General features: G+C 28.6%; 2 protein-coding genes across 2 annotated transcripts; one reads left to right on the forward strand and one right to left on the reverse strand.

Moving 5' to 3' along the window:
* Positions 1 to 1,067: 1,067 nt before the first annotated feature.
* Positions 1,068 to 3,616, forward strand: LOC110612358. The gene is made up of 2 exons (XM_021753125.2): positions 1,068 to 2,538; positions 3,332 to 3,616. The coding sequence occupies exon 1, from the start codon at positions 1,394 to 1,396 to the stop codon at positions 2,516 to 2,518; it is 1,125 nt and encodes a 374-aa protein (XP_021608817.1). The 5' UTR covers positions 1,068 to 1,393; the 3' UTR covers positions 2,519 to 2,538; positions 3,332 to 3,616.
* Positions 3,617 to 13,257: 9,641 nt separating this feature from the next.
* Positions 13,258 to 15,272, reverse strand: LOC110610935 (3-ketoacyl-CoA synthase 10). Its single transcript, XM_021751015.2, has 3 exons — positions 14,839 to 15,272; positions 14,139 to 14,764; positions 13,258 to 13,999 (listed from the first exon to the last, which is right to left on the reverse strand). Exons 1-3 carry the CDS (start codon positions 15,247 to 15,249, stop codon positions 13,426 to 13,428), a joined length of 1,611 nt encoding a protein of 536 aa, XP_021606707.1. The 5' UTR covers positions 15,250 to 15,272; the 3' UTR covers positions 13,258 to 13,425.
* Between the last annotated feature and the right edge of the window lie 600 nt (positions 15,273 to 15,872).

Below are 15,872 nucleotides of genomic sequence, written 5' to 3' on the forward strand. Positions count from 1 at the left end.
CCATCCGCATGCGTACCTGGAGAGAATTAGGGGCCGTTATGCATGGGACAGAGATCTGATTCTCTCGTACGTCCGTATCAACGTAGCAGGGACGGGTGGTCCAATGATACACGTTCTATTACACGTCACTAGCTGTCAAAAGGAAATATATAAAAGAAGAAACACTCTCCTCTAGGTCTAAGTTTTTTCAGTCTTACAGAACCCATTGTAAAACCCTATTTTCTGAATTTCAGATCATCATATACGACTGATAGAACTTAGGTTCATTGACCACCTCAGTCTTCCTTTGCTGTTATCCTTAAAGCTTATGTATTAATCAAGATTTAAAATGGAGATCTCCTAGTCTGAAAAGCTTAGGTTCATTGACCACCTCAGGCTAGCTTTCTTTTCTTTATTCTATCTTTTAAACTGTAACTTCTGCTTTCTGTTTTGATATTTACAGCAGTAATAAATTCTTTTTCTCTAGGCTTTATTTCCGCTGTTATTGCTGCCTGAAACCTCTGATAAAGGCCACAGTAGCCATCCCTGTGGCCCTGCTGGCTGCTGCCAACCCCCAATTAGAGTGAAAACTTGAAAGTGAAAAAATAAAAATTTTGCCAAAAGGGTATCAAGAAAGTGAAAGAAAAGAGGATGGTATGGAGCATTTCTGTCTTTAATATGCCTTTATACAAAAGGTCCAAGTTCTCTGTTTCATATGAACAAATTTGTTTTAAACAGAAAAAATTGGAATTTTCTATATTAAAATTTGGAGATGAAAAAGAGAAGGTTACAGCAGTAATGGAGATTCTTTTGTCAGTCCCCATTTAGGGGTTTTGCTGACGTTTTTTTTTTATTTTTTATTTTTATTTTGAAGTCTGGTCCCATGGTACTTGCAGACAAGATCCCAGAATACCCATCAAAATTGTTTCATGCCTAAAATGCCCTCCGACCAGAAAACTATCCAATTACCAAAACAACCCCACTTCTCCATTATCTTACATTCTATTCAATCTTTTCCAGCTTTAAAGGGGTTTACACACTGTATAGATCAATGGCAGTCAGCAGAAGAAGTTTGTAATTGCAGTAGAAGGATAGGGGCAGGCAAGTAATAGAAACATTCTCACTGCTCTTTCAAGGTGGATATATAATAAAACGGTAACAAATGTAGTTTGCCAAATTGGGGAAAAATCCAAAAATATTCAAAAACCCTAGACTGTCCTCAACTAGTATTTATAACACCCACGAGGCCCCCTCCGGACCAGTACACCGGATCACCCTCTGCCTCTCTCTGCATTGTGTACTTTTGTCCCTAAGAATATAGAAAAAAAAAATTCCATGATTGTCTCAGCCACCACCTCCTTTCTCTATTCCTAAATTTTGATTGTGTGCCTGTATAAGAGAGAGAGAGAGAGAGATGAGGGGGAGATCATTATCTAAGCAAGAAACAAGAGAAGGCAAGCTTAAAGAGGAGCCTCATCTCTCTGGTGCTTACATCCGTTGCCTCGTCAAGCAGTTAACTTCCTCAAGAACCAAGGACCCCATGAATCCCAAAGACCGTGGCTGCGTTGGTGATACTGGTTTTTCCTGCCAAAATATGACCAAGTCAGGTGAAGAAACCCAGCAACCCCAGCAGCACAAAAAACAAGTTAGGAGAAGACTCCATACCACTAAGCCTTACCAACAAAGGCTTCTTAATATGGCTGAAGCTAGACGAGAGATTGTTGCTGCTCTTAAGTTCCATAGGGCATCCATGAAACAAGCCAAAGAACAGCAGCAGCAGCAAGACCACCGCCAGCAACCATCTCCTCCGGTGCAGCTCTCCGCCCAACCATGCCTTGAACAAGAGGGAAAGATTAAATCTAGAAGGAATCCTAGAATATATCCATCAAATACCGCCAATTTCTCTAATTATTTAGATACCCTTTCCTGCACTTCTAATTTCTCTCATGCACCACCTCCTTCATATCCTTTTTGCTGGTCTACTTCTCCAAATCTTCCTTCAACTTTCATTGATGAACATCTCAATTTCCCCCTTCCAAATCAAACCCTGGGCTTAAATCTCAATTTTCAAGATTTTAACGACTTAGACACCACTCTTTATCAAAGCAGCAACAACCCATCATTAGTTTACTCATCCTCATCACCATCATCGTTCTCTTCACCTTCTCCTTCACTTTCCATTATCACTCAGGAAATTCCTTCAGTTGGAAAATCACAAGAAGGGCTGCCTCCTGCCGTGTCTGACTCAACTGAAACTTATGGCGGAGGAGGACTGCACCAAGTGATGGATGATGAAGAGATGGCAGAGATCAGATCAATCGGAGAACAACATCAGATGGAATGGAATGATACCATGAACTGGGTCACATCAGCATGGTGGTTCAAGTTCTTGAAGACCATGGAACCTAATCAAGAAGTGAAGACAGAGGATGATAATTACCATCCATTCGATCAAGTGATTGAATTCCCTGCCTGGTTGGATTCAAATGATGAATGTTTACAGCAACAGTTTGATGATTACTGCATCCAAGACTATTAACATGATCCTGCCCTGCCTTGGTAAGAACAAAAACTTTTCAAATTTCATGAGAATTAAGCAAATATTTTCTCTTCCGTATATGCCTTTGCACCAGAGCAGTAGGTAATTTCCTGTTTTGGTAAGAAAACTCAAAATATAAAATTTTGCCCTTAAAATCATCAAAATTATGCATTGAACCCACCTAGTCATATATAATTCCTCCTAGAGGTTGACTGCTGCATAATTTTATCAAGAGAAAATTACTATTTAATATCACATCTAACCGTCTCATGTAAACTTTTCTAAAATTTCGACTGGACCTAATTTTTATTGTTGACTTTTAATAGAGACTCATAATAGTTTTTTGAAAAAAGAAATTTTGAAATTTCAAAAAGAAATTTCGAAATACAAAAATTTTGATGTGATAAGGGCACAAACATGAAAAATTCACTATTGTTTAGAGATTAATTTTGTATTTTAATTATTTTTTAAATATTTTAAATATTTTCTTTAACTTTACACATTAGAATTTTATTTCTATTATAAATAGCTCTCTTAGTTATTAAAAATTCATGAAATTTTAATAAGATTTTTTATTTTTTAATTTTTTTTTATTTTATTTTAATTAAATTATATTGATTGAAATTTCGAACGGAGTCTAAATATTACTTTATCAGTTTAAAGTTCGATTCTGGACTCTGCGCGCTAATCATGTTTGCATAGGCTTGCATAAGTTTCATTAAGCCCATGATTTAATCTTCCATATATTTATTACTATTATTTGTTCAAATGATTAAATGGATTTGTTTGGTTTTTGGAATTTGTGATGCACAGCATGGACATTGGAGATATTGAAGGCATAGATGGAGAATGGCTAGCTTGACAAGGATTGATTGTTTTTTGTTAATCAAATCTTTGGCTATTTTTGTTCTCTTTGATCTCCCATTAATCCTTTTCAACTCAGTCTTTTAGATGTTTTTCTTTATCTAATAAGGCCTGCAATTATTTTGATGTTGAAACAACAGGCCATCCTCAAATCAGAAATAATGAAACCAAGGAGTTTTTGCTATTGTGGGAAAAGTGGCAACTCCCTTTTTTATTGATCCTTCACTGTAAATCAATCCAGGAATTACCCATTAAATCTGCAATTCCTCCTGTTGTTGAACAGGGTGGTCATGAAAGTAGCAATTTGATTGGATAATACTGTTTTCTTGGAAGCTAAAAGGCAAAAATTACAGATTGAGTTTCACCATTCCCATTTATAACAAACATTATCAGACCCTCATCTTTTCTTCTTTCTCAAATTTCTATTTTATTATTATTTTTGCTTTATAAAATTTCAGTAAAACCCAAATGATGTCTCTTTAAAATTCAATATCTAGTGAACTTAGCACAAGTTAAATCAATCACGGCAAGATGCAGTAATCAGCTTAGAGTACGATAACTGAGTCGATTCTTCATTAATCGAATTAAAATTTAAAAAATTAAATTTAATTAATAATCGATCTGTGATTAGTTATAATTTAATTAACTGAAATAAAATTAAAAATATATAATAATAATAATTTTTTATAAAATTTCTAGCAGTTCATGGGCCAATAACACATTATCCATAATTTTTTCCTGATACCAAAGCTATTTGGGCAAGGCTTATTATTCTACTAAGTAGCCTTTTCATTCTTGAAGCCAAAACCTTTGTGGCAGCCTTGTATGTCACACTACAACATGCAGTGGGTCTAAAATCAGCGAGCCCTAGCTCTGCAGGGTTAGGGTATTATTTTATATTAATTCAATTACCCTTCAAACTATCTAATTTAATAATCAATTAAATTCTATTTTTATTATATGCTTTTTTTAATAAATTTTTTTATAAAATATTTTAATAATAATATTTATTTTTTAATTAAAATAATAATCAGAGTAGATTTTAGAAAAAAATAATTTAAGAGGTGAGTTAATTAAGAATTGAATCAATATAAATTAATATACTCAAATTATTGGTAAAACTAAAATAAATATAATAATAATATCAAATATTTTAATTATTATCAATTTTAATTTTAGATAAAATGATTAAAAAAAATTCAAGCTTTAAAAGATTTATAATTACACTCTGATTTTTAAAATTTTCAATTTTTTAAATTTTTTTATCAATTATACTTATAAATTTGCTGATGTGAAAAACGATGTGACAATTCATTGTAAAAGAAATGATGAGATATAAAGTTTAAAATTTATAAAAATTGTAAAAGAATAAATTTGTTTTAGTGATTAACTCTTAATATTAATCAATTAGTGAAGAAATTGAGCAATTAATGCTCCATTAAAAAGGATTAAAAAAGAGAAATTTAAAAAATCACCAAGTAAGAAAATTTATTTATATGTTAAAAAAAATTTATTAATTAATTATTTTATTAATTTTAACTATTAAATATTTTATTATTTAATTTATGTAATATGAAAAAATTTATTAATTAATTATTTAATTTTATAAAAATATTTAATAATAACTCTCTCTATTAAGTGCATTTCAAATTTTTATTTAATATTTAATGATAAAATTAATAAAAAATTAATTAATAAATATTTTAAAATTTAAAAATATTTTAATTTATTTTTTAAAATTAAGTCACTAATTAATGAATTTTCATATATTACTTAAATAATAAATTTTTCAATATTTAAAAGACACGACAAATTGATTTTTTTATGATGTTTTTTTTATACATTTGCGTTGCAAATTTAAAGAGAATATCAAACAAATATTTCTTTAAAATATGCCAATGCGTTAAACATTTTGAGTTAATATAATAGAAAATTTATTATTTAATCTTTAGTATTTTCATTATTAATAAGTTAGCCCTTTAATTTTAAAAAATTATTTTTATATTTTTTAATTAATAAAATATTTTTTTTATTTATTTTTATCATTAAGAATATAGTAAAAATATAAATTATTCTTCTTTTTACGATGAGGAGCCGTTTCTTTTTTTCTTCTTGTTTTTTTTGCTTTTTTCCCTTCGGTTTTTAAATGAAATATAATGATGTTTTAATAGATTTAAAAAAAATAAGACATTTTAATAAATTTTTAAAAATATAAAAATTAATTTATTTAAGAGTAAAATTAAATTTTAAAAAATTTTTCTCTCATTTTTTATTTTTTTTCAACCGAAAAGAGAATAGAATAACTATTTTATTATCGGAAAGAAAAAAATAAAAATATTTTAATAAATTTTTAAAAATACACAAATGATTATTAATAATAATAATAATATTAAAAGTCTAAATAATAAATTTTTCTAAAATATTAACTAATTTAATATTAAAATTAAATTATTTATGGTTTTTTTATTTATTCATTTTTAACGTGGGATTCCCATTTCATATGGACCTCAGCTCTCTAGGGTGAGCAATATTCGGTTCAAATCGAAAAAATTAATCGAATCGATTTAAAATTTTGGTTTGGTTTTTTATATATTTCAGTTCGATGTGGTTTTTAATTTTAAAATTTTCAGTTATTTCGGTTCGGTTCGGTTTTGATAAAAAAAAAATCAAAAAAACCGAAGCGAACCGATTAGTGATAATAATATATTTTTTTAATAATATAGAGAAATTAAATCATATTAAGATTAAAATATTTTAATTAAATTTTAAAATATTAAAAATAAAGTTTAAAAAATAAAAAATTATTAAAAATCGAAACCGATCAAACCGAACCGAATCAGATCGATTCGGTTCGATTTTTATAAACACTAAAATTTTAATTTTTAATTTATTCGATTCAGTTCGATTTTGAACCGAATCTACCGAATGCTGACCCTACAGAGCGTATTTGTTAATTGAAGTTAATATTAAATTTGTGTAGGGAATATGCCTTCAACATTTTCTAAGGATTTCTTACTAATCAAGTCATGCATGAGTATACTTTTATATTTTTTATTTATTTTTCTTTTATAAAAAAAAAACATCATCATTACTCAAAAAAGCAAACAGCTAACACAAAAAATAAATTCTTATTTGATTTAACTGTATTACTTCTAACAAGTTAGGAAGTGACTTAATTAGATTAAAATAAATAAATTACTTTCTTGATTTTTCATAAAGTAATTTAATTAGGTTGTGCTGAATAAATTACTTTTTTTCCACTGAGGAAAGAAATTTTTTTGACTTCCCAGAAAATCAAGAAAAAATATTAACCAAACAGAAATAATTTTTACATTTTTTAAAAATTTCAAATCCTCTAATTAAGTTATCTCAACCAAATAAGACCTAAGTTTCCTCTACTTTTCTTTTTTTCTCATAGGAGAGATAGGAGATAAAACTTTAAAAACTGAAGGATGAAATTAAAAATAATTAAAAAATTAAGAGATAAAATTATAGATAATTACTATGTTTAGAGACGAAATTATATTAAAATATAGGATGAAATTAATTAATTATATATGAAAAGAAAAAATTTATATTCACTCGGGTGTGTATATTCATTTAATTAAAAAATAATACATTATAAAGCAAAATAGTAGATTCTATTAAAAATATAATAGGATCCACATTTAAATTTAATATTCTAATTTTTTTAATTAATTATACAAATATATTATTAGACCCATATGGAAAATTAAATAAAATTTATTTATTTGTATTTTATAAATATTCCACTTAAATAAGAAAAAAAACATTTGATAAAAATTTGTTATCAAATTTGTTATTAAAAAATTTATTAGCAAAAAAGTAAACAATTAGATTAGCACTTGGTCGATTCAGTTCAAAATTAAATCGAACTAAATAAATTAAAAATCAAAATTTTAATATTTATAAAATTCAAATTGATTTTGATTAGACATTAAATCGAACCTAATCGATCTGATTCAGTTCAATTTGATTAATTTAAATTTTTAATAATTTTTTTATTTTTATACTTTATTTTTAATATTTTAAAATTTAATTGAAATATCTTAATTTTAATAATATATAATCTCTTTATATTATTGAAAATAATATATTATTATCAGTAATTGATTTAGTTTGATTTTTTTGATTTCTTTTATCGAACCGAACTAAAATAATTAAAATTTTTAAAATTAAAAATAAAATCGAATTGAAATAAATAAAAAAAATTAAATTAAATTTTTAAATTAATTTGGTTCGATTAATTTTCTCAGTTTGAACTAAAATGTTACTCGCTCCTAAAAATAATTACATATAAAAAGGAAAAAAAATAGCCTAATAAATACCTCGCTAAATTTAATAATAAAATTTTAAATTAAATCAATAATAATCAATTATTAAATTTAACAACGGAGTTTAAGTTATTATTGAAAAATTTTATATTATTTTTTTTAAAAAAATAAAGATTAATTTTGAAATTATGTTTATTTTAATTATTAATTTATTATTTAAATTTTTAGTTAATATATTTGTTTTTATTTTATATTATTGTTAATATGTAAATGGATTATCATATTCCTACCAATAATTATTATAAATATATTATAAGAAGAGAAAATAGTAGTCTTTCAAAATGAAAAATAAATAAAGATGATAAAATGAAATGAGAAAATATATAAATAAAAATGAAAAATTTTAAAAAGAAAATAAAAGTGAAGAAAATGTGAAAAAAGAAAATAAGATGAAAGAAAGTGAAGAAAATGAGAAAATAAAAGAGAAAAAGAGAATAAAATGAGAGAAGTGATGAAAAATGAGAGAAAAGATAATAATAATAATAATAATAATAATAAAATAGTTAGGAAAAGTTAAGCAGACGGAAGAAAATTAAAGAAATTGAGAAAAATATTGAAAAGTATAGACAGAAAAAAGAGGAAAAATTGGTAGTGATAATATTTATATATAATATTTATATGTAAGTTTTTTTTTTTTAAAAAAGACTTTTTCTTTTCTGAAATTAAATATAGAATTTTTAATTCAAATAAATTAAAAAAACTATTGCTAGTTTAAAATTTTGAATTTTTTTAAAAAAGGAAAACGAGTTTTTTTCCTTAAAATTAGTAATAGTTTGAAAAATATGCTACTAATTTATAAATTGAGTGAAAAATGTGTTGATAAATTCTTTTAAAAATTGTTTTTTTTTTAAAAAATAAATAAGGTTTTCCTTCTGAGAATTAGCAACGCATTATAAAATTTATTGCAAAATTAACAATTAATTGTTAAGAAAATTATAATCTGTTTAACTCTTAATCCATTGCTGAAGTAGAATAAATCCATTGCCAAATTCCAATGGATTATTGAATATGTTACTAAATCTGAAGAGTTTTTTTTTTTTTTTTTTTGAATTTCTTTAGGTTTAACAATATTTAAATTCAGTTGCCAATTTCAACCGGTGATAAATTAAAAAATGGTTTTGTTCACTTCTTTTAAGTTTAGAAATTGATTTACCAACAATTTTAAATCTTTTGATAAATCTGAAAAAAAGTATTGTCCAATTCACTACGAAATTAAACCTTTTTTTTTTCACTTAGAGATATGCATATGAATTATCGATCGACATTACAATCATTTAAAATAAATTATAAGTTGTCACTATACAATAGGGTTATATGTTAAAAATTTGATAATTATAAAAAATTTAATAATTCGATAGGTTATCAATAAACTTATTTTCTTCTTCATCGAGACTCTATCTCTCTTAGAGAGAACAAGACTTCATAAATAATTATCGTTCATAGAGTTGGTAACCAACTCCACTTTCGTACATCCCTTATCTACTATCCATTTTTAGAAGATTTAATTTATAACTAATTCTACTTTTTTTACACTATAAAAACTAATGAACATAGAGATTTAGGTACTTATTTTTATATAACCATTTTTCGATTCTACCCAATTTATTATATTCGCCCATTTTATCAATTTACTGATTTGAGCGTCAGAGTGACTGTTATAAGCACCAATTACATCACCCACCTTTTCCTTTATGCAAGTTGAGCAATCACAACTCAACTTCGCTTCAACCACATCAGCTATTTTCTTCCTGTCCAATCTTGTCATTAATAGCCTGTCTTGGAAGAAAATATTTTATACAATCGTTACATATATAACAGTTACATACTAATTATTAATTATGATGGAGCTTACATAATATCAACGATAATTAAAATTACTATCCATCTTGAGAGGTGTGTAATTAAGCATAAATAATTTAATTTTAATACTCTATGCTATCACTGGTGTCCGATTTTGACAGAACCGCTTACATCACAAAAAGTATCAAGTCTATTACTCATACTACCACCGGTATCCGATTTTGGAAGAACCACCTCCGTTGCAAAAACTGTCAAGTTTATCGCCCATGCTACCATCAGTATCTGATTTCGGCATAACAGCTTCCGCCGCAAAAACTACTAAGTCTATCACTCATATTACCACCGGTATCCGATTTTAGAAGAACCACCTCCGTTGCAAAAACTGTCAAGTTTATCGCCCATGCTACCATCGGTATCTGATTTCGGCATAACAGTTTCCGCCGCAAAAACTACTAAGTCTATCATCCATGACAATACTAACTGTTATAATAGTTGTTAGTTATTTTAGGTCATATTCAGTATATTAGTAGTTTGACTAGCTGTTTCACTATATGTTAGCCGTTAGATATTATCTGTTAGCAGTTAATTATTTATATAGTGTTCAAAAGTGAGTGTCTAGTATAAAAATAAATATTAAATTAGCTCTTAAATATAAGACGACAATAAATGATAATTATAAATATGTAAATTTATAAAAAAAATAAAAAAAAATTATAAGTGTAAACAAAATTACAACTAATGCTTATCGACCACTAAATATTAAAAAGAATAGTTTTTTGATACTCATTAATTCAACTATCAAATACTAATATAAAATAGTAGTTATTAAATAATAAATAATAAAAATTAGTGTTTTAACTCCGATCTAAACACTAAATATTAAAATATTAAATATTAAATACCACTTTCAAAATTAACACGAAGTCTAATTAGCTTAAATTTTCCAATGTAACTAACGAGGAATCTATTGAGAAAGTAGCACAAAGGTAGCTAGAGAAGCAGCCATTATCCAGTGCACGGCTAAATAGTTTAAAATAATAAAACACAAAAAAATAAAATAATATTTTATTATAAATATATTGAATCATGCAGTAATTTTATTTTTTTTATGTAAATTAATATTAAAATATATTAAATTCGGATCTCAATAATTTAAATTACATCAGCTATTCAGATATCCCATCAACTATTCAGATATCTTATAATTTCTAATAAAGCGGTAAAATTTTAATTACAATAACACAATATCCATATCAAAAAATTATCTTTATTTAACAGAATTCTGTATCTTATTTTATTTAGAACTTCATATTCTATCTGATTCCATATTATATCTAAACTCTATTTAACACACTATATAATGAGCTCATAACCTCTATAATCAGATACATTATTCTCTCCATTAGTAAATTCTATAATTTATTCGTCACACATACTAACTTAAGTATAAGAGAGGTCGAAGTAATCTACCTGATATTTTCTTTTCTTGCAGGTCCATACCCGAAGAATTATGATGTGAACAACATTATTGGTATCATCTATAGTAATTGATACAAAAAACATTATAGAGATTGTGAGCTCCTTATATATTCACTTAAGCATCGGACAGATTGCCAAACCAATCCACCTGGTATTTTCTTTTCTTGTAGGTCTATACCCGAATAATTATAATGTGAACAATATCATTGACGTCATATGTGATAATTACAAAAAAACTATGTATCTCCCTTATATTTTTTTTAATTATTAATATTTATATTAGAAAATTGTGTTCCTACGATGAACAATTTTCGTCGCTAAAGGTTATGTTTCGTTACACAACCGAAAACTATGTATCTCCCTTATATTTTTTTTAATTATTAATATTTATATTAGAAATTTGCATTCCTATAGTACGTTCCACATATCAAAAGACTCTTTTTCAAATTCAAGTGACCTATTGCTCCCCTAAGCGATGTAAAAATACCCTTTCAGACAATCAATTGTGTCCCTAAGCACTGTAAGAGCGCCCCTTAGGCGACATAAGAGCTCCATTCAGGCAATCAATTGTCCATTTAGGCGATATAAGAACGTTCTTTCAGGCAACCAATTACCCACTTAGATGACGTAAGAAAGCACTTAGGTGACGTAAGAGCGCACTTAAGTGACGTAAAATCGCCCTTAGGCAATGTAAGAGCATTCTTAGACAATGTAAGAGCATCCCTAAGCGACATAAGAGTGCCCTTTCAGGCAACCAATTTCCCAATTAGGCGACATAAGAGCGCACATTCAGACAACTAATTGTCCACTTAGGCGATGTAAGAGCGTCTCCTAGGTGATGTAAGAGTTTCATTTCAGGTAATCAATTACCCATCTAGGCGACGTAAGAGCGCCCCTAGGTGATGTAAGAGCGCCTTTTCAGACAATCAATTGCCCATTTAGGCGACATAAGAGTGTCCTAGGCAACATAAGAGCGCCCTTTCAGACATGCAATTGCCCCTTATGCATGCCTTCATTAGCAACTCATACCCATGCAGCTCTCATGATGGCAGCGTAGTACCAGATCTCATCAATATCAAGCCATTAAAGCAAATGAAAACATAAATCAGGTAATATTTATTTAATCATACAAGTTCATCTATTGAAACACTCATATTTTAGTCATGTATCGGTAACTTTAGTCCTCTCATCTATATTAAAATGCACCCATAAAATATTATTATCACAAAATAAGTAGCAAAAAAGCTAAAACCTCAAAGGTCAAATTACAAGATGACAAGTTTGTCAAAGGAAAAGTCAAGACAATCACCAAATTGATTTTTCATCAAAATTCCCATAAGGCGACAAGTTCGTCAAATAGAATAATCAAGTATTAAACTTAAATATTTGACCACTGTATGGGCTACTAATGTAGATCAATATTAAAATATATTAAATTTGAGTTTCAATAATTCAAATCAAGTTAACTATTCAGATATCTTATAACTCCTAATAAAGTGGTAGAATTCTAATTATAATAAAATGTTATTTATGTCAAAATATATTTTATCTAATATATTATATCTTATTTAGAACTTTATTATCGAGCACTCATATTACTTACCATTATATTAAATTTTGATAAAATATATTTTTTAATTATAATTATTTATTTGTTAAGTTATTATCTATAAAATACTACTTCAAGAAATCGTGACTCGGCTTATAAATGAATAAATATAATTTATTTATTTAATATTTTTATATTATAACTCAATAAAAAATATTATTTTATAAATTATAAAATTACATATTTAATTAAAAATATAATGAATTAGAAATGAAATTTTGAATAAATATAAAATATAATTATTACTAAAATTATAAAATATTAATATATTAACTATTAATTTTATTAATTGGACGCTACAATTATGTCTGATCAAACGTGATTCATATTTGCGATTTTTTTTTTTAATTTTGTATTTGATTAAAAAACACCATCAAATAATAAATAAATTACAATTCAATACCTAAAGGTAAATAAATTTTTTAATTGAAACCTTTTTTGTCAAAAGCCCAGTTTTCTCTTGTAGTTGGCTCAATTTGGATAAATTTTTTTAGAAAGATTATTATTTTTTATTCTAAATAAGAAAATTACGAGAAAAGAAATCAATCGAATTGAATTTTTATAAAATTATTGACTCAAAACAAAGGAAATATGCGTTTAAGGGAAAATTTGAGTTTGATCCTCAGAGAATATATAGATATATTTTCCATTCCCTTTTATTCAAATTCTGAAGAACCACACTTTAGTTTGTTTATGAATAAGGTCTATGAGAAATTAATTATCTCCAAATGGATTAATTATAATTCATCCACTTTGGATTAAAAAGCTGAAGCGAAAACAAGGTAAAACTCCAGGGATTCCTAGCCTGTAAATGAAGCTACAGGAAGATTGTCAATGCAATCAAGCCATGGACTCCTGGAAGGCTTTTTCACACGTTTCATTGATTTCCAAACCAGGCTGTTGCACTTGAACCCAGACCCAAATGCAAGTTGCCAGACCCTGTCTCCTCTCTTCACCTTCTCCTTAGCTTCCAAATAAGCTAGCTCATACCATATACTGCTGCTCGAAGTGTTCCCAAATCTGTGCAGTGTCATCCTTGATGGCTCCATGTTCTTGTCACTCAGTCCAAGATTCCTCTGTATCTCGTCCAGCACTGGCTTGCTTGCTGCATGCACGCAGAAGTGCTCAAATGCGAGCTTGTAATCTGGGATGTAGGGCTTTGAGGATGGTGAGGTTGAAGAACCATTGTTTTTCTTGCCGAGTAAGAGCCTCCGAACCAAGGTTGCAAAGAAGAGGAGCTGCTCTGAGAAGGGAAGCACCAGTGGTCCTAGTGTGGTGATGTTGGTTTTCAAGGCATTTCCTCCTATTTCCATGAGTTGCTTGCTCAGTTTTACTCCCTTGAATTTTTGGTCATCTTCTTCCTGGTAAATGCTCCTAATCATTGAACGTCACCCATCAAATTCAGAACAATAACATCAAATCAAATTTACAGACAGCGAGCGACAGTAAATTGTTATGAGCTATAAAACATAGTAGTGTGAGAACAGAACTAATTAGCACAACACTAGCAAACCTGAAACTGTCGTCATCGGCTCCTTTATGGGTTCGAACGATATGTTCAAGGCGATACTTAGCACGAGGGTAGTCGCGTCGCCGGTTTGACAATAGTACGGCGGAGCAGCCCATCCTGAAAAAGCAATTGGGTATGATCATGGAACGTTCCTTGCCATTATACCAGTTAAAGCCCACAATCTCCGTGCTAACCACCACAGCATAGTTGTTAGGATTGGCTTGCAACATGTCACGGCCTAGATCCACCGCTATAATCCCAGCACTGCAGCCCATTCCACCAAGGTTATAGCTGAGAATATTACTTCTCATCTTGTAATGATTTATAACCATGGCAGAGAGAGATGGGGTCGGGTTAAAAATGCTGCAGTTCACGACAAGGACACCAATGTCCTTTGGTCGGACTCTGGTCTGCTCAAAGAGCTCATCAAGTGCCCCAAATATTACCGTTGAGGCCTCCAAACGAGCCTCCTTCATAGTTGCACAATTCTCTTGTCGCATCACTGCTTTAGGAATGTAAGTTTCGTCTCCAATTCCTGATGATTGTAAAATTTTCTTCTGGAATTCCAAGGTTGCCTCATCGTACTTCCCTGTCTTTCTTGCCATCTCGATGAACTCATCTTTGCTCACCTGTAATAACATGGAACTCATTGATTCAGACACCCTTTACATATAAATGAAGGAGAGAGAAAACAAGAGCTTACCTTGAGATCATCATGAGGACGATAACAAGCAAAATCAATGAGATAAATGGACCTTGGGCGAGACATGAGGTAAGCAGAAACAGTGAAGACTAAAACAGCAAAGAAAGAAATCACAGAGACAATATCATAGCGAGCATCTTCCCAGAGCTTCTTCCAGAGCTCTTCCCTGTTAAGGCTGCTCACTTCAGCACTGAAAACGAGCACCAAAACTGGGACTGTGGCAAAGTATATGGCATGGGTGATAAGATAATGGTAGCCCAACTTGACGTACTTGAGTTTCACAGATTGAAGAAAGTCAGGCAACCTTCTCCTTACCCTGACAGAGAATGTGTGAGATCCAGCATTGGGACCTGAGGATTCTACCCCACGATTGACTATCTCTGTGGACAAGAGATCTCTTTCACTAGCCATCTTGAAGAGTGCAGAGTTTCACATGCCTATGTAACTATATATAGTAAAATTCTAATCTGAATCCGATTTATTATGGATATTAATTACAAGAAGTATAGAAAATCCTCATATAATTTGATTTATATATTAAAATTTTATATCAATATATGGGTGACATCATATTTTAAATAATTTTTTTTATTTTTATAATAAATAACGTAAATTTCATTAAATTTTAAGAACGATCCACTTAAAAATACGAAAAAAAAATCTCAATCAGACCTGAAATATCATGTATAGATCGAACAAGCGCACGAGTTATATTATTAGCAGAAACCAACAAAATTGATACAAATAGAAATCATCTCCGAAATAAGAGATTTACAATAAAAAACAAAATTATTAAATGATGACAAATCTTAATAATTGAAATAAATTATGATTCGAATCAAAAGCTGAGTGTCTGACTCTACAGTAATCGAGAATAAATTTAAATTTTTTTTAAAAATCATGGTCTCGACAGTATTAAAATTACTAAAAATTTATTATTAACGTGCCGCAGTAAACTCATCATTACATCTCTTACGTATCAAAATTATAAGCTTTGTGATAGAATTTTGTGTGGATCCACTTATATTTTTCAT

This window comes from Manihot esculenta, chromosome 3 (assembly GCF_001659605.2).
Source record: "Manihot esculenta cultivar AM560-2 chromosome 3, M.esculenta_v8, whole genome shotgun sequence".
Lineage (NCBI taxonomy): Eukaryota > Viridiplantae > Streptophyta > Magnoliopsida > Malpighiales > Euphorbiaceae > Manihot > Manihot esculenta.